This window comes from Callospermophilus lateralis, chromosome 19, assembly GCF_048772815.1.
Source record: "Callospermophilus lateralis isolate mCalLat2 chromosome 19, mCalLat2.hap1, whole genome shotgun sequence".
Taxonomy (NCBI): Eukaryota; Metazoa; Chordata; class Mammalia; order Rodentia; family Sciuridae; genus Callospermophilus; species Callospermophilus lateralis.
The window spans coordinates 29,532,657-29,559,485 of record NC_135323.1 but is presented as its reverse complement, the minus strand read 5'-3'; the positions used below and the strand labels follow the sequence as shown (position 1 = coordinate 29,559,485).

Sequence of the window (26,829 nt, the reverse complement as noted above, 5' to 3'; positions counted from 1 at the left end):
CCACATTGCCAGGCCAATAGTTAAATGGAGCATCCATGACTAGAAGTAGGATTCCAGGCTGGGCTTGGTGGCACACACCTGTAATCCCAGCAGTTTGAGTGACTGAGCCAGGAGGATTGAGAGTTCAAAGCCAGCCTCAGCAATTTAGCCAGGCCCTAAGCAACTTAGCGAGACCTTGTCTCTAAATAAAATATATAAAAAGGGCTGGAGATGTGGTTCAGTGGTTAAGTGCCCCTAGGTTCAATCCCCAGTACAAAGAGAGAAAGAAGTAGGATTCTCTTTTGTTATCTACCCTGTGATAATTGTTTTGCACAATCTTGGAGTTGTGACTTTTCCTAAATGTAATAAAAAAATCAACAACTAATCATGCCTTTTCCCCATAAATTATTGAAGTTGTCACTTTGCTTCTTATATCTCAGCCTCCCCTCTCTTGGTCTATCTAGCCCATTTAGGTCCAAAGTTCAAGTTTACTTCAAAGCTCATGAATTTTAAACTTCAGCATGCCTCACCTGCTTGACTCTTTCCATGGCTCTGGTTAATGAGTGCCATCAATTTAAACAGTTCTTAGGGTAAGCCACAGCACACAACACTTAAATGGCCAGAAATCTTATAGCCCTTATACAAAAGAAATTTAATAGAGGTACTGACATTACCAAAAGTGAAGTGTAGCTCAGGGCAGTAGCACACACCTGGAATCCCAGTGACTAGGGAGGATGAGGCAGGAGAATTGCAAGTTTAAAGTCAACCTCAGCAATTTAGGGAGGTCTGAGGAAACTTAGTGAGACCCTGCGTCAAAATTGTAAAAAATAAAATGGAGGCTGGGGATACAGCTCACTTGCTAGAGTGCTTGCCTTGCACACACAAGGCCTTGAGTTCAATCCCCAGCACCACAAAAAAATAATATAAAATAAAATGGGCCATGGGTGTGGCTCAATGTTAAACACCCCTGGGTTCAATCCCCAGTACCAAAAAAAAAAAAAAGAAAGAAAAAAGTTTTAGTCAAGTGCAGGGCAGCATTCCTGTAATCCCAGGCATGGGAGGCTGAGGAGGAGGAGCACAAGTTTGAGGCCAGCCCCAGCAACTAAGCAAGACCTGTCTCAAAAATAAATAAAAAGAGCTAGAGATATGGCTCCATGGTAGAGCACTTGCCTAGCCTGTATGAGGCCTTGGGTTCAATTCCCAGCCCTGCAAAAATAAATAAATAAAGGTGGTGTTTACTTATCTATTTACTTATCTAGTGAAATTAAATAACTTTTGGATATACATAATCAATGTATAATCATTTGGATACTGCACTGATTTTTCTACTTTCAGAAAAAGCAGAAAATGATGTGGCTCAGTGGTTGAACACCTCTAGGTTCAATCCCCAGCATGAAAATAAAATAAAATAAAGAAAATGTTAGGGGCTGAGGATATGGCTCAAGCGGTAGCGCGCTCGCCTAGCATGCGTGCGGCCAGGGTTCGATCCTCAGCACCACATACAAACAAAGATGTTGTGTCCACCAAAAACTAAAAAATAAATATTAAAATATTCTCTCTCTCTCTCTCTCTCTCTCTCTCTCTCTCTCTCTCTCTCTCTCTCCCCTGTCTCTCTCTCTTAAAAAAAAATAAAATAAAACACCAACGACTGCACTGACTCAGCAATAAAAGAGAATAAATTCATGGCATTTGCAGGTAAATGGAAGGGGTTAGAGACAATAATGCTAAGTGAAGTTAGCCAATCCCAAAAAACCAAATGCCAAATGTTTTCTTAGATATAAGGAGGCTGATTCATAGTGGGATAGGGAGGGGGGGCGTAGGAGGAATAGAGGAACTCTAGATAGGGCAGAGGGGTGGGAGGGGAAGGGAGGGGGCATGGGGTAAGTAATAATGGTGGAATGTGATGATCATTACTATCCAAAGAACAGGTATGAAGACATGAATTGGTGTGAATAGACTTTGTATACAACCAGAGATATGAAAAATTGTGCTCTATATGCGTAATAAGAATTGTAATGCATTTCACTGTCATATAAAAATAAAATTGATCTAAAAAAATGACTGGACTGAATTAGATAACTTACCTATTTAAAAAAAAAAAAAAAAAAGCATTACAGGGCTGGGGATTTAGCTCAGTTGGTAGAGTGCTTGCCTAGCACACACAAGGCCTTGGGTTCAATCTCCAGCACCACTAAATAAATAAATAAATAAAACAAAAATAAATAAAAAATAAAAAAAAGCATTACAGCCAGGTGCAGTGGTGAACACTTGTAATCCCAGCAGCTTGGGAGGCTGAGCCCAGAGGATGGCCAGTTCAAAGCCAGCCTCAACAACTTAGCAAGGCCCTAAGCAACTCAGTGATACCTGTCTCAAAATAAAATACAAAAAAAGGCTAGAAATGTGGCTCAGTGGTAAGTGCCCTTGGGTTCAATCCCCTGTACAGAAAAGGAAAAAAAAAAAAAAGCATTACAAAGTTTAGCTGGATTCCTTGGAGGCACAGCTCAGTGGTAGGGCACTTTGCTATTACCCACAAGGCCCTGGGTTTAAGAAAAGAAAAAAAAAAAAGAGCCAGGCATTTTGGTGCATGCCTGTGATCCCAGTGGCTCAGGAGGCTGAGACAGGAGGATCACAAATTCAAAGCCAGCCTTGGTAATTTAGTGAGGCCCTAAACAATTTATTGAGACCCTGTTTCAAAATAAAAACCAAAAAGGTTTGGGGATGTGACTTGGCGGTTAAATGCCCCTGATTTCCATCCCCAGTACCAAAACAAAACAAAACAAAACAAAACAAAGCAAAAAGCAAAGAAACTAATACAGAGGTTAATCATTCGTGTTTCCTATGAATATTGTTATTTTTCTAAATTTTGTAATTTTTATAATATTTTGAACTTTTGAAGCTGGTGATAATTCCTCAACAGAAACACATTAACTTTAGTGCCTAATTTTTTTAAATTTTTTTATGTTTTAGTTTTCGGTGGACACAACATCTTTGTTTGTATGTGGTGCTGAGGATCGAACCCAGGCCTCATGCATGCCAGGCGAGCGCGCTACCGCTTGAGCCACATCCCCAGCCCCTTTGATGCCTAATTTTATATTCATAATTTTGTTTTCACTTTATTAAGCAGGGATCCCCAAATTATGTGAACTTCAGGACCCACTCCTAGTCTGGTGCCACAAACTATCTAGAACCCATTGTATACAAAGTGGTAATAAAAATGTGCATATGTAAGGACCCCTTCTTCTTCTTCTTTTTTTTTTTTGGTACCAGGGATTGAACCCAGGGATGCTTAACCACTGAGCCACATCCCCAGCACCTCCTCCCTTTTAAATATTTAACCCTGTTTTTTGGGGGGAGGCACCAGGGATTGAACTCAGGGGCACTTGACTACTGAACTACAGCTATAGCCCTATTTTGTATTTTATTTGGAGACAGAATCTCACTGAGTTGCTTAGCGCCCTGCTGTTGCTAAGGATGGCTTTGAATTCACAAACCTCCTGTCTCAGCCTCCCAAGCCGCGGGGATTACAGGCATGTACTGCTGTGCCCGGCTCCTATATTTTATAATTTTTTTAAATTTGTATTTGTTCTTTTTGACTATATATGACAGTAGAATGTATTTTGACATATTATATATACATGGGGATAATTGCTCATTTTTGCGGTTGTATATGATATGCAGTTATACTTCTTGTATATTCAGATATGAACATAGAAAGTTCATTCTACTGTCTTTCCTATTCCCATCTCCCTTCCCTTCATTCCCCTTTGTCTAATCCAAAAGACTTCTATTCTTCCCTCCCCTGTTTTATTGTTCCTCAGCCCTTTTTAGGTTTTATTTTGAGACAGGGTCTTGCTAAGTCCTTTAGGGCCTCCCTAAATTGCTGAGGCTGGCTTTGAACTTTCTTTTTTTATATATATATATATATATTTATTTTTTTTTGGTTTTCGGCGGATACAACATCTTTATTTGTATGTGGTGCTGAGGATCGAACCCTGGTCGCACGCATGCCAGGCGAGCACGCTACCGCTTGAGCCACATCCCCAGCCCAGCTTTGAACTTTAGATCCTCCTGCCTCGGCCTCCTTAACCGCTGGGATTACAGGAGGGCACCACCCCACGCATTTTGAGTAGATAGAATTATAGGCATGTGCCACTGAACTTGGCTATTCATTAGTTATTTAATGAATACTTATTATGGGTCAGGACTGAGAACAACATAAACCATCCTCTGCCTTCCAGGTCCAAACTGTCCATAGGGAGAAACAGCTACGAGACCTCAGCAGGACCCAGAGGTTAAGTGGTTAGCAAAAGGGGGCATGCACAGGGTCTCTGAATCACAGAGGAAGCAGAATTAAATCAGCCTGCAGCTTCCAGGTGAGCTTTCGGGGGCGAGTAATGCTGTCTGAATGAGTCCCAAAGGAAACTGGTGGAAAATCAGTTTAAAAGTAGGGGGAAGGCTGGGCATGGTGGCTCACGCCTGAAATCCCAGCAACTCTGGAGGCGAGGTGGCAGGATTGCAAGTTCAAGGTCAGCCTGGACAACTTGAGATCATGTGTCAAAATAAAAAATAAAAAGGTCTGAGGATGTAGCTCAGCGGTAAATCGCCCCTGGGTTCAATCTCCAGTACAGCCCTGCAAAAAAAAAAAAAATTGGAAGGAACAGAAAATACAGGGGACAGAGATGGTGACATTGTCCCATTCAGACTGCTGCTAGAGAGCAGGATGATGCCAGGGCAGAGTGCAAGAACAGTGACTGTGAATTAGCTGGAAGAGGAGAAGAGGGTCAGCATCAGCTGTCTTTCCAGGAGGGTTGGCTTGTCTGCTCACCTGGGAGCCACCCTCTAAAGGGTTTGAGGCCAGGAAGTGACATGGTTGGATTTGTATAGAAAGATCTTACTCGCACAGCTTTGGAAAGTGATTGAAGGCTGCAAGCAGAAAAATCAGTGCAGTGTCCAATGGCAGTGTGGGCTTGAATCAAATCAAAATAGGTACTTGTAGCCAGGCCTGGGGACCCGGCAGGGGAGCATGCCCGCAATGCCAGAGACTCTGAAGCCCGAGGCAGGAGGATTGCAAGTTTGAGGCCAGCCTGGGCAACTTAGTGAGACCCTGTCCAAAAAAGTAAAAGGACTGGGGATGTAGCTCAGAGGTAAAGAACCCCCGGGTGCAATCCCTATTACCTGCAAAAAAGATATGTGTGTGTGGCTGTGTTTGCGTGTGTGTGTTATAGGTATGAATGTGGCTGGGGGACAATTGAAGAGCCATTGAGGGCCTCAAGTAGGCATAGCTTGGAGCTTGGCTCTGGGGCCAGAGGAAACAAATCCAGACTTCTCAAGTGCAGACTTGGGGACACAGCAACTATCATGAACATGTGGAGTTTTAGATCACTGTGTACCAGCAGATCCAGAAGCTAATTGGATCCTAGCTTCAAAGGACTGGAGCTCAAGGACAGTTCTTTGGCTGGAGACCCAGGTTTGGGAATGATAAGCCTATGTTGGTAAAGGAAACTATGGGACATGGGAATGGGGGGGGGTGCACAGATTGGAACCACTGGGGAAAATGTCATGACTTCACTTTTTCTCTGGTGTGTTGTGTTTTGGAAATTGAGGATTGAACCCAGGGGTGCTTAACCACTGAGCCACATCCTCAGCCCTTTTTTATACATTATTTAGAGACAGGATCTTGCTGAGTTTCTTGGGGCCTTGCTAAATTGCTGAGGCCCCAAGATCCATCTACCTCAGCTTCCAGAGCCACTGGGATTACAGGTGTATACCACCAAGCCCAGCCCCCAACGCTTTTTATTTTTTATAAATAGTTTTTTTTTTTTTTTTTAAGTGTTGTCACTAAGTTGTTGATGAGGGTCTTGCTAAGTTGCTGAAGCTGGTCTTGAACTTGTGATCCTCCTGCCTCAGCCTCCCAAGTTGTGCAATTGCAGGGAGCCTCTGCAATTAGCAAGACCCCAAGCAAGTTAGTGAAACCCTATCTCAAAACAAACCAAACAAGGGGCTGGGGATGTGGCTCAAGCAGTAGCGCGCTCGCCTGGCATGCGTGTGGCCCCTCAGCACCACATAGCCGAGAACTAAAAAAATAAATAAATATTAAAATTCTCTCTCTCTCTCTCTCCCTCTCTGTCTCTCTCTCACTCTCTCTTTAAAAAAAAGAAAACAAACAACAACAAAAACAAAAACAAACAGGGCTGGGGATATGGCTCAATGGTAAAACACTTCTGGGTTCAATCCCCAGTACAAACGAAAACAAAACAAAAAATCCCCACTAACATTGAAATTATCATAAAGAACCTTGTTACAGGTAGGGCACGTATTAATAGGACACCCATTTGAAAAACAGAAAGACAAGGAGGTAGGTTCAGAAGGTTTAGTGACTTGTCAAAGGCGCTCAGGCCACCTGACCCACTGTTGTGATCTTTCACCTCACTCAGCATAGAGAAAGGGCTCCCAGCCCCACCTCCAGGAACCTGTTAGGCCCCTCTGCTCCTCCTCCTGGCTCCCACTCAAGGACCCAGGGCAGGCAGGGGGCATGTCCCTACCTCTGCTGTGGAGCTATTCTCTTGCTGAACCAATACTTTCCACTGGCCATTAAAGGGGCGTGATTTAGCCCCCTAACATTCCATGGAGACTTTCCCACCCTGCCCCCAACCTTGGTGCTGATAGAGAAAGAGACCCTGATTGCTGTTAGACTAGCAGGGGCTGAGAGAAGCCGGCCAGAAAAGGGAGTGAGCATCATTGGGGCTGATGGGAATAGGAAAGGGGAAGGGCAGAGCTTGCTGCTCAGGCCAGGGATACCAGAGGGCACGGAGGTGGAGAGGACGGAGGCTAAGGGGCTGGTGGGGCCAGAGCTAAAGTGTGTGTGTGGGGGGCAGGGAGTGGAAAGGTGGTGGAGGGGGAGTGGGAGGTTCATTGTCCCAGCAGGGGGAAGTCTTTTGTTTCCTCTCTTCCCCTGGCAGCCTGACAGGATATGAGGCCAAGCCCCCACCTCCATGCCAGCATCCCCCCACCCACTGGACAGGGCCCTTCCCTAACCATTGTGTCCTTGATGGGAATGGGGGCGGGGGCAGGCAGGAGGTTGGTTCTAAGAGGGACTATAAGAAGGATTATTTGTGGCTGGGGGCTAAACTACCAGGGTACTGAAGGGATAAGAAGCCCCTGGGCTCGTTAGCGGAGCTTGGCAGGGAGAGATCTGTGCTTGGGGAGGAGCAGGAAGCCTGGCTTGGGTGGGGCCAGCACAGAGGGTAGCAGGTCCCCTGAAAGGGGAGGTAGGCTGGGCCCCCGAGGGAATGACGCAGGGCTTCAGGCCTCTCCCAGCCCCCGCTATTCCCGCCTGGGGGCCTGAGAGCTCACCTGAATCCCTGTGCCCCCCCCCACCCCCTCCATTCCCTAAGGTTGACATCACCCCACCAGGGCAGCAAGGTTCTGGTGAGAGCCTAAGTGTTCAGCCTAGGCCCTCCACATCCAGTTCTTTGGATGCTCTCCCTCTCTAGGATCCAGGACTGTGTCATCCCACTGTCCTCCTGGATCCCAGGAATTTCATCCCTCCCCTGTGCTCCTTCCTGCGACGTTTTGCTCCATCAGCTGTTCCTGCAGGAAGGGCGCCCTGCTCAGCCTCGCCTCTCTTCCCGAGTCTGAGCCTTTTGTTTGCTGGGTCTGCAGGAAATTGTAGGGGCGGTGGCCAAGGGCTCATCTGCCCCAGGGACCTGGGGAATCTGGGAGGGGGGCGGTGCGCAGATTCACCAGACTTAATCCTGGGGAGCTCACAGCGGGAGTCGGGGTGGGATCGCCAGGAAATTATTATTCGAGGCCTAACTCGGATCCACCAGGACTCCAGGACAACCCAGTCGCCCGGGGGGCGGACCGATTATGTGTTTGGGGATCCCTAGAGGCTGGGCGGTCACCCTGAAGTCACTTAATAGGTTGACTAGGGATTGACAGCAGGAGAAAAAAAACCCTGAATCTCAATTTCTTCCTACACGCCTCGGATCGTGGGGATCCCAAGAGATAGGGAGGCGGCAGGCAGATTAGTCTATGAAGCTTAGTTTTTTTTTTTTTTTTCCTTTCTTTCCCTTGTAAAATATGGTGGGGAGGAGGACCAGCACGTAGCCGCAGAATTCGCGCCTTCCCAGGACGCGACCGCAGAAAAGGCGGCGGCGTCGACGCTCTGGCGAGCCAGCGTCCTCTCTTTGGTTGCCCTTTCTCTGAAGCCACCCAGGGCTCCGCCATCTTCCCTTCCCAGGAGGCGGGGCGGAGCCGCTACCCTCACGTGATCAAACAAGCCTGAAGCTCGGGACTGCTAGCTGGTGGGCGGATCCGGGAGGATTCCTACAGCTACACTCACAATGAGTAGTTCTTAGAACTGGGGATTGTTTGAGGCACCAGAGCTACAGCAGCGGAGAGAATAGGAGCTCCTGTTTTGTAGAGTAGGCAAGGAACAAGAAAATAAGAAAACAATACAACATCTAATATGCTGTTAAATGCTACGGAGGAAAAAAAATAGATTTGATGGGGAGGAGGGTGTGATTTAATTTTCAAAGGAATCACTAAGAAGATATGAGTCCCGAAGACCTAAAGGAAACTCATCATGTTCTTTGAGCCACAGCGTTTTTTGGGTTGTTTGAAGCACAGCCCAGAGACCATTGTGGGGATTGTGCACAGAAGATGAGAGATTGGGGATGAGGTGCAGATCGGGTAGGATGTTCATATAATGTCTAGATTACTCTGAGACACTTCTGGGCAAAATGAAACATTATTAATATTTATGTCATGGCAACAGGCATGAATCAGACTTGAAGTTGGTGAATCCCACCACTGTACTGATAGGTAGGTTACTTGGCTTTTACTTTGAAGAAAATGGGAAGCCAGTGGACAGTTTTGGAGAGAAGCAGCACTAGCTGATATTTACTTTGACAGCATTACTCTTAACTGCTCTATTGAGGGACTGTAAGGTCAAGGGCAGAAGCAGGAAAGCCAGTGAGGGGGCTATTGCAATAATTAAGGGATAAATTGCTGGTGACTTGGACTAGGGTGATCAGATATGTTTGGATACCGGTGTATCTTGACATTGGAGGCAAAAAAAAATTACTTATGAGTTGATGTGGGGTGTGAGACAGTATTGAAGTGTAACCCCACAGTTTTTGCCTTTCCAGAACATCTGGAAAGATGAGAAGACCACAAGAGAAGTTGGTTGTGAGGATGTGTTGAAGCATTTGATTTTGGATATACCAGGTTTGAGCTGCCTACTTGATGTCCAAGCAGAGATGTCAGTACGTTGTTGGAAATACAATCTGAAGTTCAGAGTAGAGGTCTGGACTGGAGATACACCCTTGGGGGCACTGTTATATAAATGGTATTTAAAACTATGAAATTGGATGAGGTCACCAGTCTCATCCAATGGATTTAAGTGGTGAAGACTGAACTAGTACCCTCAAGTGGAGCTTCCATTTCACAATTGCCTCTTGGCTGTTTCTCTCATGACACCTAAAGATGCTCCAAAGTTGAGATGAGAGATGAGGTAGAACCAGCAGAGGAGGCTAAGTGGGAGGAAATGCTGAGTGTGGAGTCCTAGAAGGCAAGAGAGGAACATGGAGGAGAATTGAGCAAGTACATCAGACGATGGGGAAATGAGGACAGGAACAGAGGCTGTCACCCTGACCAAGTGAAAGTTATTGGTGACTTGTTGATCAGTTTCCCTTTTGCTGAGGAGCAAAAATCTAAGTGTAATGGGATTAAGAAGAAACGAGGGAGGACTGGGAATGCAGCTCAAGGGCAGGGAACTTGCCTAGCAAATCTGAGGCCCTGGGTTTCATCCCCAGTACCAATAAAAGTTTTAAAAATAAATGGAGGAGGGGAATAGAAATAGCTAGTATAGTCCTAAACTTATAAGGAATCTGGTTATAAAGGAGAACAGTGAAATGGAGGGATGCGGGGGGGGGGGGGAGGCATAACAGGTGGCAGGTAGAATCAAGAAAATCTATTTCTTTATAAGACACGAGAAAGAGGGCTGGGGATGTGGCTCAAGCAGTAGCGCGCTCGCCTGGCATGCGTGAGGCCCGGGTTCGATCCTCAGCACCACATACAAACAAAGATGTTGTGTCCGCCGATAACTAAAAAATAAATATTGAAATTAAAAAAAAAAAAAAAAAAAAGACACGAGAAAGAAAAAGAAATACACACACATGCACATATATGTGTATATATACTGATGGGAATGACCCAATGGAATGAAAAGACAGTGAGAGCACAAGTGGCAGGTTGACTGTGCCTGGGAGCATGCTCAGTTTGTTCATAGTGTCAGGAGGCAGGTGGAACAAAGCGCACTGAGGCAGGGAGGCAGGTGGTGGGTGGATAGGAGCTCTTAAAGTCTCTTCTGATGGCTTCTGTTTTCTCAGTGACATGGGAAGCAAGGCAGAGAGCCAAAGGCTACAGGTGGAGGAAGCACTGGAGGATTGAAGAGGGGAGGGTTGGAATCTATGGGTGTAGGAGAGTGAATGGACTAGAAAAAGGTTTTCAGAATGCTGGGGGGCTTCAAGGACCCACTTGATGTTAAGGGTCATGAATTTGCATGAGACATGTTGCCATGGTTGAGTGTTTTCTCCAGCCACATCCAATTGCTTGGGATAGGCCAAATGAGTTACCAGGGCTGCGGTTTTGCCAGGTAGAGAGAGGGGCAATGGTCTATGCAAGGAAGTGCTTATAATTGTCCTTGAAATTTGAGTTAAGTAATAAGGGAAATCAGGATGTGAGGGGGAAGAGGAACAATGGAAAGAGGATCATGGTAGGGGGCTGTCCAGTGAGGTACAGGATTGTTGGGGTGGGGCATGACAAAGCTTTCTCCTTGACCAAACTTTAGCCAGTTTCCTCTGAGTCCCCTTCTTGACCAGCCTCAGTGTTGCCTACCCATCTGTCCCCCATCACTGCCAGGCCTGTCTAGCTCAGTTTGTTTGTTTATGGTGTGGAGCATTGAACCCAGGGAATTGTGCATGCTAGGCAAGTGAGTTCTACCACTGAACTACATCCCCAGCCCTTTTAAAATTTTGAGACAGGATCTCATTAAGTTGCTGAGACTGATTTCAGACTTAAAATTCTTCTGCTTCAGCCTCCCAAGTAGCTGGAATTATAGTCATGTGTATCTGTGTCCAGTTTGTCCAGTTCAGTGTGGAGGGAATTCCCTTCACCCTTGATATTTGATCACCCTGAGCTGCCTTCAGCAAGAATCCTGTTATTTTGGTTTAGCAAAAGTCCCCTTAGGGTTGGGACTGTAGCTCAGAGCGCTTGCCTAGCATGCATGAGGCACTGGTTTCGATCCTCAGCACCACATAAAAATAAAGACATTCTGTCCATTTGCAACTACAAACAACAACAACAAAAACTGAAAAAAAAAATTTCTTACTTTGATGTCTCCTTTTAGTAATTATCCATCCATTGACCCCTTCTTTATGCACATTGGCTATGAACCCCCAACTATCTTCAGAACTGAGTTTAATATCTCTTCCCTGTTGCAATATTTTTTTTTCTTTTGCAGTAGTAAGAATTGAACCCAGGGATGCTCTCAGATATGCTGAGCTATATCCCCAGCATTTTTTTTTAAAGTGGTTATGGGGCTCTGCAGTGACTGTGCATAAGCCCAATACATAGTCCTTTTTTAAAAAAAAATTTTAATTGTAGATGGACACAATACCTTTATTTTATTTGTTTGTTTATTTTTATGTGGTGCCAGGTATCGAACCCAGTGCCTCAGACATGCTAGGCAAGCACTGTACCACTAAGCCAAGACCCTGGCCTCCTCCCCAGCACTTTTAATCTTTTATTTTGAGACAGGCACTCACTAAGTTCCTGATGCTGGCCTTGAATTTGCAATCCTTCTGCCTCAGCCTCCAGAGTGCTGAGATTACACTCTTACGCCACTGTGCTTGGTGCCTGTTGTAATAATCTTGAAGACATTGCAATAGTCCTGAATAAAGTCTTCCTTAACAAGGTTAAATTAATATTTTCTCTAACAGATGTACTAAAAGAGGTATGAAAGAAGAGAGACTGCAGATATTGGTAAAGACAAGGTAAGGTGTAGGGCAAAACCAGTGGAGAACTGGGTAGCATGAAGGGTAAGGTCTCTGAAGCAGAGTTGAGTGACTGGCCAGGGTGTTGGACTCACCAAAGTGGAAACCACCAAAAATTGTGATAGACCTGTGGGCAGCAGAGATGACCTAAAAATGCCAAATTTGAGCTGCTGATGACATCTCTTTCTGACAGAGCCACATTTGGGTTGGTCTGGCCTCCTTTCTCTCCTAGAGGAGTGTTGTAGATACTCTACAACCAAGGAACAGTGATAGGGAAAGACCTGTTCATTTCCTGAGGCTCATATGACGGTGTGACCATAAGGTCTATATAAAATTTAGGAATATACGAAAGCTCTGCAAGCTTTAATTTCCTAATCTGAAACGCTGAAATAGCAACATCGACCTCAGAGAGTGGTTATGCACCTTTAATGAAGCATTGTATGCAAAGAATAATTTACTGAACATGCGGGGGCGTTGTTCTGAAGTGTCTCATGAACTCTCATGGCAATCTTTGGAGGGAGGTCATAGTTTACCCTCATTTTACAGATGAGGAAACGTTGTCTGGAACTGCTATCCATGCAGTTGATGGGACCTGTAAAGAATGAGCAGGGGGCTCCAACTAGGTAGTTGGGTTCACAAGTTTCACGATCTCTGCAGGAGGTAGGAACTTCAAGCCTAGAGCCACAAAAGTAGACAGCGATCCAGTCAGATCCTCAGGATCTGCGCCTCCGGGGCTCCGGCCCCGATCGGCGGCCCACGTCTCCCTCCCGTGGCCGAGGCGAAGACCGCAGCTGGCGGGCCGGACAGGGCCTGAGGGAAGGGTCCCCCGCTGGGGGTGAGGGGCGAGGATGCGGTGTACATTCTAGGGCTCCGTGAAGCTGGAGAACTAAGATTCCAGAAGGCACCGACAGATGTCGCTCGAAATACCTGGCGACATACCTGAGCCAGGTGTCGCGGCCCCGCCCACCCCACTTCGTTTTTCCGTCGTTGTCACACACCCATTTTAGGGGCGGTTCCTCCGGGGAACTCCTTGGACCTGAGCGGCGTCGGGACCGCGCGACGGGTGCCTGTTTGCATAGGGGTAACGCGGGCTGTAGGGACCGTAGCCCATGCCATGCGCGAGACACAGGTCTACAGGACGACCTAGCAGCAGCCCCTCGGGGCGCACGTGGAGCCTGCCGCGCCAGCCCCGGGAGCGCGAGGGGCGGGGCTTCCCCCTTCACGCCCACGGGGCGGGGCCGGCGCCAGGGACCAATGGGGCGCCTTGCTGGGGGGGCAGGCTCGGGGCCTGGCATCCCGGTAGCCGGCAGTCTTTTCCGGCCCCCGCGCCCCTGCCGCGCGTAGCGGACCCCACAGCTTGCGGGGATCCACCCCCGGCGGCTGCGTCCCGCGGGTGGTGAGTGAGCGCCCCGCTGCGACGAACCAAGGGGTACGCCTGGCCGGCGAAAGGGGAGCTTGGACCCTGCACCCCGCTACGGGAGCGAGTGGGCAGGAGCGGGTGGGTGGGGCAGGAGGCCCCCCCGGACCTTGTGTGGATCGCTGGGAGCTGGCCTGGGTTTCTGTTTTGGTAGTCGAGGGGTGTGTTTGGGTTGGTAGAGTTGAGGGGGCGCCTGGTGTGGATGGGCGGAATCTGGCGAAGCTCAGGAGAGGAGGGGGCTTGAGATGGGCTGAGAGAGGGGGATAACGGAGCTCGGGGCTTTGCAATATTTGGAAGTTTCTTGTTGCTCTTGGGTGAGGTATTGTGTGGTGGGACTTGAGAGGGATGGCTCAGGGCTGCAGGAGGGGGTGAGGAGGACTGCTTGCTGGTAACTTACTTCCCTTTTGGGGTATTTGCTTCCTCTTGTACCGCTAGTTAAGGGGGAATAGGTTGGAGGAGCCTGGGCTGACAGCGTACCTATGTCCCTTTCTAGAGCCGCTGCCATCCCTTTTTTCAGGGATATGGGAAGGGGTGGTCCCCATGAGCTGGGAGGGGTGCTGGTACCCATGCGGAGGGGATTGGGGTTCACGATTGGGAGACAGTGGTTGGGATCATCTGCAGCCTTGCTGGCGCTTTTGAGTTGGTGTGTGTGTGTGTGTGTGTGTGTGTGTGTGTGTGTTTTGCCAGTGAATGTGTAAATTTCCTTACAGGTCTCTCTCTCTCTTTTTTTTTTTTTTTTGTGGGTCGGGGGCTCGGTGGAACTGCTATCCATGCAGCATAATCTCCTTTACAGGCCACTGAACTCATTTGTGGCTTCCTTTGCCTGGGCTCAGCCATGGCCAGCGAGAACTCACCTCTGCTGGCCTACAGGCTCCTGGGGGATGAGGGGTCTGCCTTCCCTGCCTCTGGAGTTGGAGGTCCTGGAGGACCGTCCCCCCGGAAGCTCTCCACCTTCCTGGGTGTCGTGGTGCCCACTGTCCTGTCCATGTTCAGTATAGTTGTCTTCCTGAGGATTGGTGAGTGCAGGAGGACTTACTGTGGGGGTGGGGAGTAGATATGGGTGGTTGGAATAAGGCTGGGGGAAGAGAGTGGAGGAAGGATTTGTGGGGAGGCCATCTGTAGCCTTATGTGTGGCTCTGCCCTAGAATTCTGCTGCCCAGTGGAGTGGGCAGTGGGTGGTGGTGGGGGTGCCTTGTGACCTGTTTGCCCTTCTGATTCAGGGTTTGTGGTGGGCCACGCTGGGCTGCTGCAAGCCTTGGCCATGCTCCTGGTTGCCTACTTCATCCTGGCCCTCACTGTCCTCTCTGTCTGTGCCATCGCTACCAATGGAGCCGTGCGAGGGGGTGGAGCCTACTGTATCCTCCAACCTGGATGGACTGGGATCTGGGTTGTTCTGTCTTCCAGGGGTGGGTGGGGAAGAGGCCAGTATCCTCCCTCTGCTGAAGGCAGGGCAAGTTCTAATGAATGGCCAGAAGGAAGGCCAGGATGAAGGAGACCAACATGGCCCTGTGTAACAATCTGGTCATTTTACAGAAAAGAAACTGGAGCTCAGAGGGTACAGGCGATCTCTGCAAAGCCACATGGCTGGGAGATGTCCTCACCTGGATACATTACCACAGGGATCTGAGCTGCAGTTTGCAGGGAGACAAGGCCTAGAAGCTGGTTTCAGAGAGATTCAGGTCACGGCCCCTTCCTCATGCTCCACTTCAGTTTCTTTTCCCTTAACGCTCACCCTCGCTTCCACTTTTAGTCATGATCAGCAGGACTCTGGGGCCCGAGGTCGGGGGCAGCATTGGCCTCATGTTCTACCTGGCCAACGTCTGCGGCTGTGCCGTCTCCCTGCTGGGGCTGGTGGAGTCAGTGCTTGACGTCTTTGGGGCAGGTCTGTGTTCTCCCAACCTGGTTGGGGCAGCCTTGTGGGTTTGCAGGGTCTGGGATCGTGGGATCATGAGGAAGGCAGAGTTCTTGTTTTCTTCTCCTTTATGGTCAGCTTCATATAGGAAATACAGACATCCCAGTCAGAGAGACCACCCTAATCCCCAAATTGATGGAGCAAGATTGGTACCCACCAGGGAGAACTAGGTTGCTGGGGTAAAGCAGCTCAGTGGGGAAATGGGGAAGATGGGCTCTCATACAACAGTAGGCAGAGGGGTCTGGTTCTGTTTTGGGTCATTTCTGGGGCTGGGGCCTTCCCTGGGGTCATGCCTTCTAACTGTATCCCTTCCTTTCTCCAGATGCCACAGGGCCCAGTGGGATCCGGGTCCTGCCCCAGGGTTATGGCTGGAACCTGCTCTATGGCTCCCTGCTCCTGGGCCTTGTGGGTGGTGTGTGCACATTGGGAGCTGGCCTCTATGCCCGCGCCTCCTTCCTGACATTCCTGCTGGTCTCTGGTTCTCTGGCCTCAGTGCTGGTCAGCTTTGTGGCAGTGGGCCCAAAGGACATCCGCTTAACTCCTCGGCCTGGTACCAATGGCTCCTCGCTGCCACCCCGGTTCGGCCACTTCACTGGCTTCAATAGCAGCACCCTGAAAGACAACTTGGGCGGTGAGCTGGGTGCTGTGGTGCCAGGGTCCTTGAGTGAGGCTTGGGCAGGTATGGGGTCTGGGCACTTAGAATCTCAGGAGGAGATTCCCAAGTGTCAGAGAGACAGACTCAGGGGCAGGAGGCCTGGACCTCCAAACAGGGCAGGCAGATCACAAATGTGTGTGGCATGTGTTGGGCCTGGTGGAGAGAGCGCAGAGCAGACTCTGCCTTAGAGGAACTTGCGTGCAGGTTGGAGAAACACAGTGTGCACTCAGGAAATGATTAAGTAATTCAGTAAGACCTAGCGTGATTCAAGCAGATCTGGTCTGAGCTGGGCTGGGGAATTCAGATAGCAAGGAGCAGGGAAGGGAAGCATATTTTGAAAGAGAGTGGATTTGAGCCTGTAGGAAGGAACAGAGAACTGGGGAGCAGGCAATGCAGGGCCAGCAGAGGTGTCAGGGCTGGGGTCTCCATGAGAGCATTAAAGGGGAGACAAGGGCATTATGGAATTGAAGGACTATGATACCTAGATACCAAGAGGGACACTGATTGTCCTCTTTGTCCTGGGAACAATCCTTTGCAGCTGGCTATGCTGAGGACTACACCACAGGGGCCATGATGAATTTTGCCAGCGTCTTTGCTGTCCTCTTTAATGGCTGCACAGGCATTATGGCTGGGGCCAATATGTCAGGTGAGAGTCTCTGTTGCAGCTTTCTGGGTGAGTGGGAAGGCCACCCTGAAGGATATGGGGCAAGCAGAAAGCTGACCTCTCTCCCTCTGCTTCCCTCCCTCCAGGGGAACTAAAGGACCCCAGCCGCGCAATTCCTCTGGGCACAATCATCGCTGTTGTCTACACCTTCTTTATCTACATTCTGCTTTTCTTCCTCTCCAGCTTCACCTGTGACAGGTGCCTGGGGTTGGGGGCAGTGAGACAGGCTCTCAAAGGAGTGGGTGGGTGCTGGAATAGGCTGGTGCCCCTGAATCACCACCAGAAGCAAAGGTTGGGGAGCAGGTACTCAAGTTGTTGGGTGGAGGGGTGCATGGGGACACTCCCACAGGGAGAGAGACAGAACTGCTGCTGTCTTTGGGGAGGGCTGGCTCCATGATGGTAGCTAAACAGTAGCTAGCAGCTTCCATGTACCTGATTTAGTTGTGAGCACTCAGTTGGGGGTGGACGTGAGGGATGGCTTTCCAGGACTTCGCATTTGTACAAATATTCTGCCTCTTGTGCATGTACTATTGGGAATGACCAACCAAGGTAGTCCAGGATAACCATGGAATGCCAAGTGTAGCCCTTGGCACATTTGATAGACAGTATCACTCTGATCCTTAAGATCACAGCTCAGGTCAGTTAAGAGGATCAAGCTCTTAACCAATCATTGTCATGAGGAATTTTCTCCCAAGGACCTTCTGATGGGTGCTTGGCGATTATCCATATCACACTCTGCCTTCCCTCTCAGGACCCTATTACAGGAAGACTATGGGTTCTTTCGAGCCATCAGCCTGTGGCCTCCCCTAGTGTTGATTGGCATCTACGCCACGTCGCTGTCAGCCTCTATGAGCTCACTCATCGGTGCTTCCCGCATTCTGCATGCCCTGGCCCAGGATGACCTCTTTGGTTTGTCCCCCTCTGTCTTCATGCCAGCTGTGAGCATGAGCTCTTGAGTCTGTCTCAGTTTCCACTTGGCCCAAGCTGATATGTCTCCTATGATTCTGTTTTTATAGGAGTGATCTTGGCACCAGCCAAGGTTGTGTCCGGACGGGGGAACCCCTGGGGTGCTGTCCTGTATTCCTGGGGGTTAGTACAGGTAAGCCTTCCTCTGTGAGCTGCCCTACCCCTCACCCTCTAGCTGGGAGGATCAGGATCAGGCTTACATGTAGGCTGGGAGATGTGTATGGAAAGGTGACCACGTTGGCATTTGGTGGGGTACACTGTCTTTTTATGATGTTCGCTGGGACTTCTTGGGTGCTTTGGCATTTTGTGGGGGATGCGATGGCACTTTGGATCCATGCCCCACCTCTTGGTCCCTGCCCAGCTGGTGCTTCTGGTAGGGAAGCTGAACACCTTGGCTGCCGTGGTGACTGTCTTCTACTTGGTAGCCTATGCTGCAGTGGACCTGTCCTGCCTGAGCCTGGAGTGGGCCTCTGCCCCCAACTTCCGGTGAGAAGCTGAGATGTCTGAGTCCCTAGAGAAAAGGAGGGAGGAATAGGAAGGACTGAGCCCAGGTGGGGTGGGCTGGGGACTTGAGCACATGCCATTTGTTGGACACCAGCCTGAGTTCCTTTCCTTCCTTCCCTCTGCCCACCCCAGCCCCACCTTCAGCCTCTTCTCCTGGCACACCTGCCTCCTGGGGGTGGCCTCCTGCCTGCTCATGATGTTCCTCATCAGTCCTGGGGCCGCCGGCGGCTCCCTGCTTCTCATGGGCCTGCTCTCTGCCCTGCTCACAGCACGAGGAGGCCCCAGCAGCTGGGGCTACGTCAGCCAGGCCTTGCTCTTCCACCAGGTTGGGGGTGCTTGTGGGAGGGGGTTGGGGAGGCGATCTATGAAAGCCCCCTGCCCGGGAATTGGTGTCCCCGTCCGGGAGGAGCTGACAGGGGGCTGTCCATTAAAACCCATCCTCTCTATCACCTCAGGTGAGGAAGTACCTGCTACGCCTGGACGTCCGGAAGGAGCATGTGAAATTCTGGCGGCCCCAACTGCTGCTTCTGGTGGGGAACCCCCGGGGTGCCCTGCCTTTGCTGAGGTTGGCCAACCAGCTCAAGAAGGGAGGGCTCTATGTACTGGGCCATGTCATCCTGGGAGATCTTGGTGAGCTGCCCTTCTGCCTGCTCCTGTCCTTTCTCTGCCTTCATCTCAGATGCCTCATGCTTGCTTGCTTTTTTTTTTTTTTTTTGGTATTAGGGGTTCAACCCAGGGGTGCTCTACCACTGAGCTATATCCCCAGTACTTTTTATTTTTTATTTTGAGACAAGGTCTTGCTAAGCTTCTGAGGCTGGCCTTGAATTTGCCATCCTCTTGCCTCAGCCTCCTGTCACTGGGATGACAGGTATGTCCTTGCCTAGCATGTGCTTCTTCTTAAATTATTCTCCCACTGGGCGTAGTGGCTCATGCCTATAATCCCAGTGGCTCAGGAAGCTGGGGCAGGAGGATTTCGAGTTCGAAACCAGCCTCAGCAACAGTGAGGCGCTAAGCAACTCAGTGAGACCCTGTCTCTAAATAAAACACCAATAGGGCTGGGAATGTGGCTCAGTGGTTGAGTGCCCCTGAGTTCAATTCCTGGTACCAAAAAAAAAAGAAAGAAAAAATTATCCTTCAACCAGTCATAGCCCTGCCTATACCCATTTGGGATTTGGACTCTCTAAGAAAGAATCAATGAGTGTGGCCCACAGTGTTATTTTCCTTCTCGGCAGATTCCCTGCCTTCAGACCCTGTACAGCCGCAATACGGGGCATGGTTGAGCCTGGTGGACCAGGCCCAAGTGAAGGCCTTCGTGGACCTTACCCTGGCATCCTCTGTGCGCCAGGGGGCTCAGCATTTGCTGCGAATCTCGGGCCTTGGTGAGTGCCCCTCCCTGGGTCCCTTTAGCCTCCTCTATGGCCTCTTCCAATCTCAGCTTTCTTCCCACAGAGAATAAACCACAACTTTGCAAGCAGAACTCACGATGTAGTACAGATAAGACCGTGCCCGATGATAGTGGCTGCAAATGGTGCGATATGGTCTAATAGAGGAGGCTGAGGGCTAGATATGGACCGATCCTATTTTGTTTCGTTTTCTTCCTTTTTTTTTTTTTTTTTTCTCCCCTGAGCAAAAAATTGGAGGGTAGGCTCTGAAGAGTGTATTTCTTGGGACAATGGGAGAATTATCTGAGTCTTGGACTGCTCCACTGAAACAGATGGTTGCTAACCACCAGGGTTCAGAGCCAGCATGACCACGAGGCACTGATGTGGCCAGCAAAGGTTTTGTGGAGAGATGGTAACTAAGCCAGGCCTGAAAGGGCCTAAGTGGTAGGGAGGGGCGTAACATCGTCCCTGACACCACAAAGGGTGTTGGAGGGTGTGTGGGGCTGATCCTTTTAGATGGAGTGGAACATTCCCAGCTTTGTGATCCTCATTGCTGACGTTTCCAGCCTTGTACCTCAGATTCCTCTGAATCCATGCTCAGCCTCCTCCTTCTCCCTTAATCCCAAGACTAGTAGTGTCTGTCACCTGGGTGCACACCTCCTCCTCTGTTTAGAATCTGGCTAAAGTTCAACAGCATTGGACATTGCCCTGCTTGGTGTGAATCAGAACCCAGGAAAATGCTCAGGAGGGGTTGTGACTAGTTTGATTTGTAAGATCAGCCGCACTTCCTACTTGTTGAGAGATTTAGGGACAGTACCAAGTATGTTGAGACCCCCATCCCAGCATCTGAGAGTGTGGTCTTTCCTGCTTTTGTTCAGAGAGACCATTGTATCCATGTGTTCATGAAACTTCTCCTGTGGAAAATGCTTCCAACAAGAGGGAAAGCACTTCCTCTGTAAACTCCCTGAGCATGTAGGATTTCATCTCAAAGATTTTGAGCCATTTGTTTCATGAGAAGGGGTTTTAGAAGAGGTCTCGCTCTCTCTCTTTCTCTTTTTGTACCAGGGATTGAACTCAGGGGCATTTAACCACTGAGCCACATCCCCAGTCCTTTTAATATTTTATTTAGAGACAGGATCTTCCTAAGTTGCTTAGGGCCTCACTAAATTGCTGAGGCTGGCTTTGAACTTTCAATCCTCCTGCCACAGCCTCCCAAGCTGCTAGGATTACAGGTGTGCATCACCACACCTGGCAGAGAAGGTTTCTTGAGTCTGGCTGTAAACTTAGCCTTGTTGAAGGGGGAATAACCCGATTGTACACTGGTGGTTCCAAAATTAAAAACCAGAAGCTATGGGTAGAGACTTGGGTTGTTGAAGTCAGTCCACACCCAGCTTGGTGGCCCAGAGAATGACCTCTGGTGTGGGTGGACTGTGTTTGTCTGTTTGCCCTGGGACTCACCAGTGTGAGGCTCTGGGCCAGTGACTTCACCGCGTGGGGCCTCAGGTTCCTTCTCTGTACAAGGGGCCATAAATAGTATCTATCTCATAGCTTTACTTCAAGGCTCAAAGGTAGAAAAATACAAAGAGCTTTCATGCAGATATTAGCTCTTTTTTTTTTTCAGGGCCAGGCTATGGACCACCATTCTCAGGGCTTTGCAGTAATACAAGCAAAATTCAGAGCCCAGCACTTTTTCGGATCCTCCCCCTATGGGGTCTGGGGTGCTGTTTCTCTGGGGTTGAGACCCTGTGCTTGAATGACCAGGGTGTCTGGTTTGCTGGGTGGAGGTCAATTCTCATTTCCCATCCTGAGAAAGGTATGCTGCTTTTGGCTTGCAGTGGGTAACAGCTGGGTCCCCAGAATCACAAACTCTAATTAGTTAAAAGAATCCTGAGGTGAACTTTATTTAAGGGGAGAAGATTAGCCATGGAGATAATCAAATAGATGCATGTGAAAGTGTTTAGGAAAATTAAGTCATTCTCCAAGAATGCGTCATGTTTGCACCATAATGGCCGTGGTGCATCAGGGACCTAATACCTTATGGCTGACACAAGTTGATGACAGCGTGTGTGAGTGGGTGCACGGATCAGCGTGCAGTAAACTCAGCCTGATTCCTGTCTGTTCCTTTCTGCCTCCCCCTCTCTGCCCCCAGGCGGCATGAAGCCCAACACATTGGTCCTAGGTTTCTATGATGATGCTCCCCCACAGGACCATTTCCTCACAGACCCAGCATTCTCTGAGCCTGCGGATGGCACCAGGGAGGGTGGGTCTCCTGCCCTGAGCACCCTGTTCCCCCCACCCCGGGCTCCTGGGAGCCCCCGGGCTCTCAGCCCCCAGGACTATGTGGCCACCATGGCAGATGCCCTCAAGATGAACAAGAATGTGGTTCTGGCCCGGGCCTGCGGGGCCTTGCCCCCAGAGCGGCTGAGCCGGGGGTCCTGGAGCACCGCTCAGCTTCATCATGTGGACGTGTGGCCCCTCAACCTGCTGCGGCCCCGGGGTGGGCCTGGCTATGTGGATGTGTGTGGCCTCTTCCTGCTGCAGATGGCGACCATCTTAGGAATGGTGCCTGCCTGGCACAGTGCCCGGCTCCGGATCTTCCTGTGCTTGGGGCCTCAGGAGGCCCCTGGGGCGGCTGAGGGGCGACTCCGGGCACTGCTGAGCCAACTGAGGATTCGGGCTGAGGTGCAGGAGGTGGTGTGGGGTGAGGGTGCTGGGGCTGGGTCGCCAGAGGGGGAGGAGGAAGGGGACTTTGTGAACGGTGGGCGGGGTGAAGCTGAAGCCGAGGCCCTGGCCTGTAGCGCTAACGCCCTGGTGCGGGCCCAGCAGGGTCAAGGCTCTGGAGGAGGGCCTGGGGGGCCTGAGGGTGGGGACGAAGGTCCTGCCACTGCCCTTACCTTCCTGTACCTGCCTCGGCCGCCTGCTGATCCTGCCCGCTACCCCCGCTATCTGGCACTGCTGGAGATACTGAGTCGCGACCTGGGCCCCACGCTGCTCATTCATGGTGTCACCCCTGTCACCTGCACTGACCTCTGAGGCTCTGGGTGGCTAGTGAAAGCCCTTGCTCATCCTGATTAACGGACGATCAGCCTCCCACTGGCCGGGACCTTGGGTCATAGAACCTAGCAGATGTTTTAAGCAGATGCTGAGTTCTGGATGGCCCAGTCTTCTTTGAGAGAGGGACCTAGTGCACTAATGCTGGGTAGCTGTCCCCACTGCTCAGGGGTCAGCATCTGCAGCCCTTCTCCCCAGCTGGGCCTCTCCCTTCACTGGTGCCTTGACGGGAGGGGCTGGTCTCCTCTGCGACTCTAGGCTACCTCAATGTCCCCATCCTCGTGACAGACACACTGGCCCCTGGGGTGGTGATGCTCTAGTTCTGTTTTATTTTTCTAACTCTGCTGACCATGAATAAAAGACTGAAACACTAAGGTCTGGCTGAGCACTGCTGGCGGGTAGGTGAGAGGGAGGCGGTGGGAAGGGAGGGGTCTGGACGGGGTGGAGACCAGGAGCTTCCAGCAACCCACAGGGAGGCTGCCACGTGCCGAGCTGGGGCCCCGGGAGGCTGGCGCGGCCTGCGCTTCCCACCCCAAGCTGCCTGCAGCCCCCTGTGACTTAGCTCCCATGGAGAGCCCTTCCTTCTGGGCAGGATGGGGCCGACAAGGGGAGGGACCGCAGATTAGGGCCTAGGGGCCCACGTGACCCTCCCCCAGGAATGTGGTGATGTCACCGGGGGCGTGGCCATCCCCAAAATTGGGGAGGAAGGGGAAAAAAAAAAAAAGCCAGAAAAAAGTTTCTTTCCCGGAGTCCCGAAAGAGGTGTGGGACGGAAGAGGAGGGGTCTGGGCCACTGTCCCAGTGCTCTGTGGGGCCCTGATTGCTGTCCGGAGTCCCGGTTCCAGGCCATGTCGGGGCCCACCTGGCTCCCCCCTAAGCAGCCGGAGCCCGCCAGAGCCCCTCAGGGGAGAGTGCTTTCCCGAGGCGCTCCTGGGCCTCCACCAGCGCAAGGAGCAGGTAAGGAGGCTCCCGAGAAGCCAAAAAGCCACCGGCCACCCACACTCACCTCTGCTCACCAACCCTTGCCCTTGCCCCGCCTGCTTCCTGCTGTCCCTTCCCCAGTTCAGCTGTGGCCAGCTGCCCAGCCCTCCGCCGGTTCCTAGGTGCACAGGGAGGAGAGAGGTGGAGAGGACGGCCTCTAAGAGGGTGTACTCTCCTCTCTCCATCCCCACCTCTGGTCTCTCTTCCCTCACCTCAGCACTCCAGCCTCACCCCAGGGTCAATTTTTGCCCCCTCCCATCTGAGCAGTGTTACCAGCCCCCCGGAGGATCAGAGGATCGGGGGCCAACCTGGGTGGGTTCCCATGGAGCATCTCAGCGTTCCCAGGTGAGAACCCGGGTTGGAATGGGGTGTGCAGGGTGACCCCCCCTCTGAGCCGAGGTTGAGCAGGACCTAGGGCTAGAGAGAAGACACTGTGACCTGCATTCTCCTTGCTTTAGCTCCATCCCCAGGGGCTCCCCCCAGACAGAGGGGGCCTGCGCCCAGGAAGTCTGGATGCTGAGATAGATTCGCTGACCAGTATGCTGGCTGAGCTGGACGGGGGTCGGGGCCATACTCCAAGGCGACCAGACCGACAGGTGACTCCCCCATTCCTGTCCCTGCCCCTGCTTCCCAGCCTGCCTCTCAGCACTCTTGGCCCCAATCTGCCCCCCTCTGTGGGTGGCAGTGCTTCCCTGGGAGCCGCACATGGCCTGGGCCTTGCTCATGCTTCTGCTCTGCCTCTCTCCCCAGGCTTATGAGCCCTCTCAGCCCCTTGCCTACCGCCCAGGCTCCCTGAAGCCCAATGGAGGGGGTGCTCCACCCCTCCCTCTCCCAGCATCCCCCTATGGAGGCCCCACTCCGGCCTCCTACGCTACCGCCAGCACCCCAGCAGGCCCTGCCTTCCCCGTGCAAGTGAAGGTGGCACAACCTGTGAGAGGCTGCGGCCCGCCCAGGCGGGGGGCCTCTCAGGCCTCTGGGCCCCTCCCGGGCCCCCACTTTCCTCTCCCAGGCCGAGGTGAAGTCTGGGGGGCTGGCTATAGGAGCCACCGCGAGCCAGGGCCAGGGGGTAAGGAGGAGGCTGCTGGGGTCTCTGGCTCTGCAGGAAGAGGACGAGGAGGCGGGCATGGGCCCCAGGTAAGCCTGGGGCATGGGGGTATGGGGGCTTTATAGACAACTGGACACTGATGTGGGGGTGGGGCTGGGGGCTGTTGAAGGTCTTGGTTTTTGAATAGAATCAGAGGTTAAGGACATCTAGAGGGGAGGGGAGCCGCCCACTGGCTCCTGGGCTGAGATGCTCTCAGAGGCGCTCTCTAGCTGGAATGGCCTGGCTGACCTTGGGCGTATTTTTAGCATTGGGGACTAGTGGTAGCAGTGAATCCTGATTCCCACCTCCAGGTCTCTCTAAGCCAGCCTCCAGAGGAGGAGTTGGAAAGACTGACTAAGAAGATGGTGCACGACATGAGCCATCCCCCCAGCGGGGAGTACTTTGGTGAGCTCATGGGAACAGGCAAGAGACAGTGGATCTGGCATCCTGGGTCTGTGCAGACTGACTCCATCCCTCCCTGTCCTCAGGTCGATGTGGCGGCTGTGGAGAAGATGTGGTTGGGGATGGGGCTGGGGTTGTGGCCCTTGACCGTGTCTTCCACGTTGGCTGCTTTGTGTGTTCTGCATGCCGCGCCCAGCTCCGGGGCCAGCATTTCTACGCCGTGGAGAGGAGGGCATACTGCGAGAGCTGCTATGTGGTAAGCTGCTGGGGTCAGGGGTGCCAGAGTTGGCACATGGGGCGTCTATTCAGAGGAATGGGGCTGGACGCTGGAGGACCCCCACCTGATGTGCAAGAAGGAGAGAAGAAGTAAATTAAATGGCTGCTGGAGGGGAAGGACAAGGGTCCGTTACACGTGGGAGGTATTTTAGAGTTAAGCGAATATATGAAATTCCCACAACACCCTGTGGGGCACAGATGAGTCCTGATTGGTTCTATAGGAAGTGGAAGCTCAGAGAGGTTAAGTTCCTTGTGTGTGGTGCTGGCATGTGAACTCAGATCTGCTCAAGTCCCCTTTCATTGGATCACATGCAGAGGATACACACAGATGAGTGGTTGGTTGACAGGGTACCTTCCTTGCTGTCGTGGCTCTGACATTCCTGTCCTCTTTTCCAACAGGCCACCCTGGAGAAGTGCTCCACATGCTCCCAGCCCATCCTGGACCGGATCCTGCGGGCTATGGGGAAGGCCTACCACCCTGGCTGTTTCACCTGTGTGGTGTGCCACCGTGGCCTAGATGGCATCCCTTTCACAGTGGATGCCACCAGCCAGATCCACTGCATTGAGGACTTTCACAGGTCAGGCCTGGGCCCAGCCCAACCTCAGGATGTCTGACCTTTCCCATCTTTCTTATCTCTGCTTCATGTCCCAGGACTGGCCCTTCCCATTTCCAGTCCCTGGACGTCTCTCCTCTCTTTGACATCACTCTCTTTCTCAAGACTGTGTCTCTGGCCTGTCCTCTTCCTTGCTATACCCTACCTTTTCTGAGCTCATTGTGAAATCCCTACAACCCTGGGCCTGACAGCTTCCCTGGTTCCCTCACATGCTAGGAAGTTTGCCCCACGATGCTCAGTGTGTGGTGGTGCCATCATGCCTGAGCCAGGTCAGGAGGAGACCGTGAGAATCGTTGCTCTGGATCGAAGTTTTCACATTGGCTGTTACAAGTGTGAGGTGAGTGGGTGTGGGTAAGAGCAAAGGGCTCTCAGGGACAAGTGTGTTTGGGTAGGGTGAAAGGGTCTGAGAGTCTGAGGCTGATGAAAACTGTTTCTTCTTCCAATAGGAGTGTGGGCTGTTGCTGTCTTCTGAGGGTGAATGTCAGGGCTGTTACCCACTGGACGGGCACATCTTGTGCAAGGCCTGCAGTGCCTGGCGCATCCAGGAGCTCTCAGCCACTGTCACCACTGACTGCTGAGTTTTCCTAGAAGCATCTGCTACAAACTTGGTCCCCATCCATCGCCTTCCCTGACATCTATCTTTACAACTTTGTTACCAAATGCTGTCTCTTCTTTATCCAATCATGAAATAATAATGCCTCAAGAGTTTACAAAACACTTTCAAATCCATTGTCTTTTCTGAGTCCCACAGCAGCCCATTGAGAGCCAGATCCCAGATTGTATGGTTCTTAGCTGGCAGAACCAAGGTCACTTCCCTGGGTCTTAGCTCTGGTCTTACCCAGTGTTACCGCTGAGTCCTTGCTTCCCCAATGTTGAAGAATAAC

The 26,829-nt window shown here is 51.2% G+C and overlaps 2 protein-coding genes across 4 annotated transcripts; both read left to right on the top strand.

Moving 5' to 3' along the window:
• The first annotated feature begins 13,335 nt into the window (after positions 1–13,335).
• Slc12a9 (solute carrier family 12 member 9) lies at positions 13,336–22,963 on the top strand. The gene is made up of 14 exons (XM_077105957.1): positions 13,336–13,467; positions 14,249–14,471; positions 14,676–14,810; positions 15,206–15,337; positions 15,690–15,998; positions 16,561–16,668; positions 16,773–16,884; positions 17,438–17,595; positions 17,703–17,785; positions 18,014–18,138; positions 18,289–18,481; positions 18,612–18,786; positions 19,389–19,535; positions 21,688–22,963. Exons 2-14 carry the CDS (start codon positions 14,291–14,293, stop codon positions 22,569–22,571), a joined length of 2,742 nt encoding a protein of 913 aa, XP_076962072.1. The 5' UTR covers positions 13,336–13,467; positions 14,249–14,290; the 3' UTR covers positions 22,572–22,963.
• Positions 22,964–23,245: 282 nt separating this feature from the next.
• Positions 23,246–26,662, top strand: Trip6 (thyroid hormone receptor interactor 6). 3 transcript variants are annotated; one of them, XM_077106012.1, is made up of 9 exons: positions 23,246–23,545; positions 23,837–23,914; positions 24,028–24,165; positions 24,320–24,703; positions 24,965–25,058; positions 25,142–25,311; positions 25,731–25,909; positions 26,162–26,282; positions 26,392–26,662. In XM_077106012.1, exons 3-9 carry the CDS (start codon positions 24,109–24,111, stop codon positions 26,521–26,523), a joined length of 1,137 nt encoding a protein of 378 aa, XP_076962127.1. In that variant the 5' UTR covers positions 23,246–23,545; positions 23,837–23,914; positions 24,028–24,108; the 3' UTR covers positions 26,524–26,662. The 3 variants fall into 3 exon arrangements, with proteins under 3 accessions (XP_076962127.1, XP_076962128.1, XP_076962126.1); XM_077106013.1 differs by having other exon boundaries at positions 23,362–23,545; positions 24,053–24,165; XM_077106011.1 differs by having other exon boundaries at positions 23,362–23,545; positions 23,787–23,914.
• The last annotated feature ends 167 nt before the right edge of the window (positions 26,663–26,829 follow it).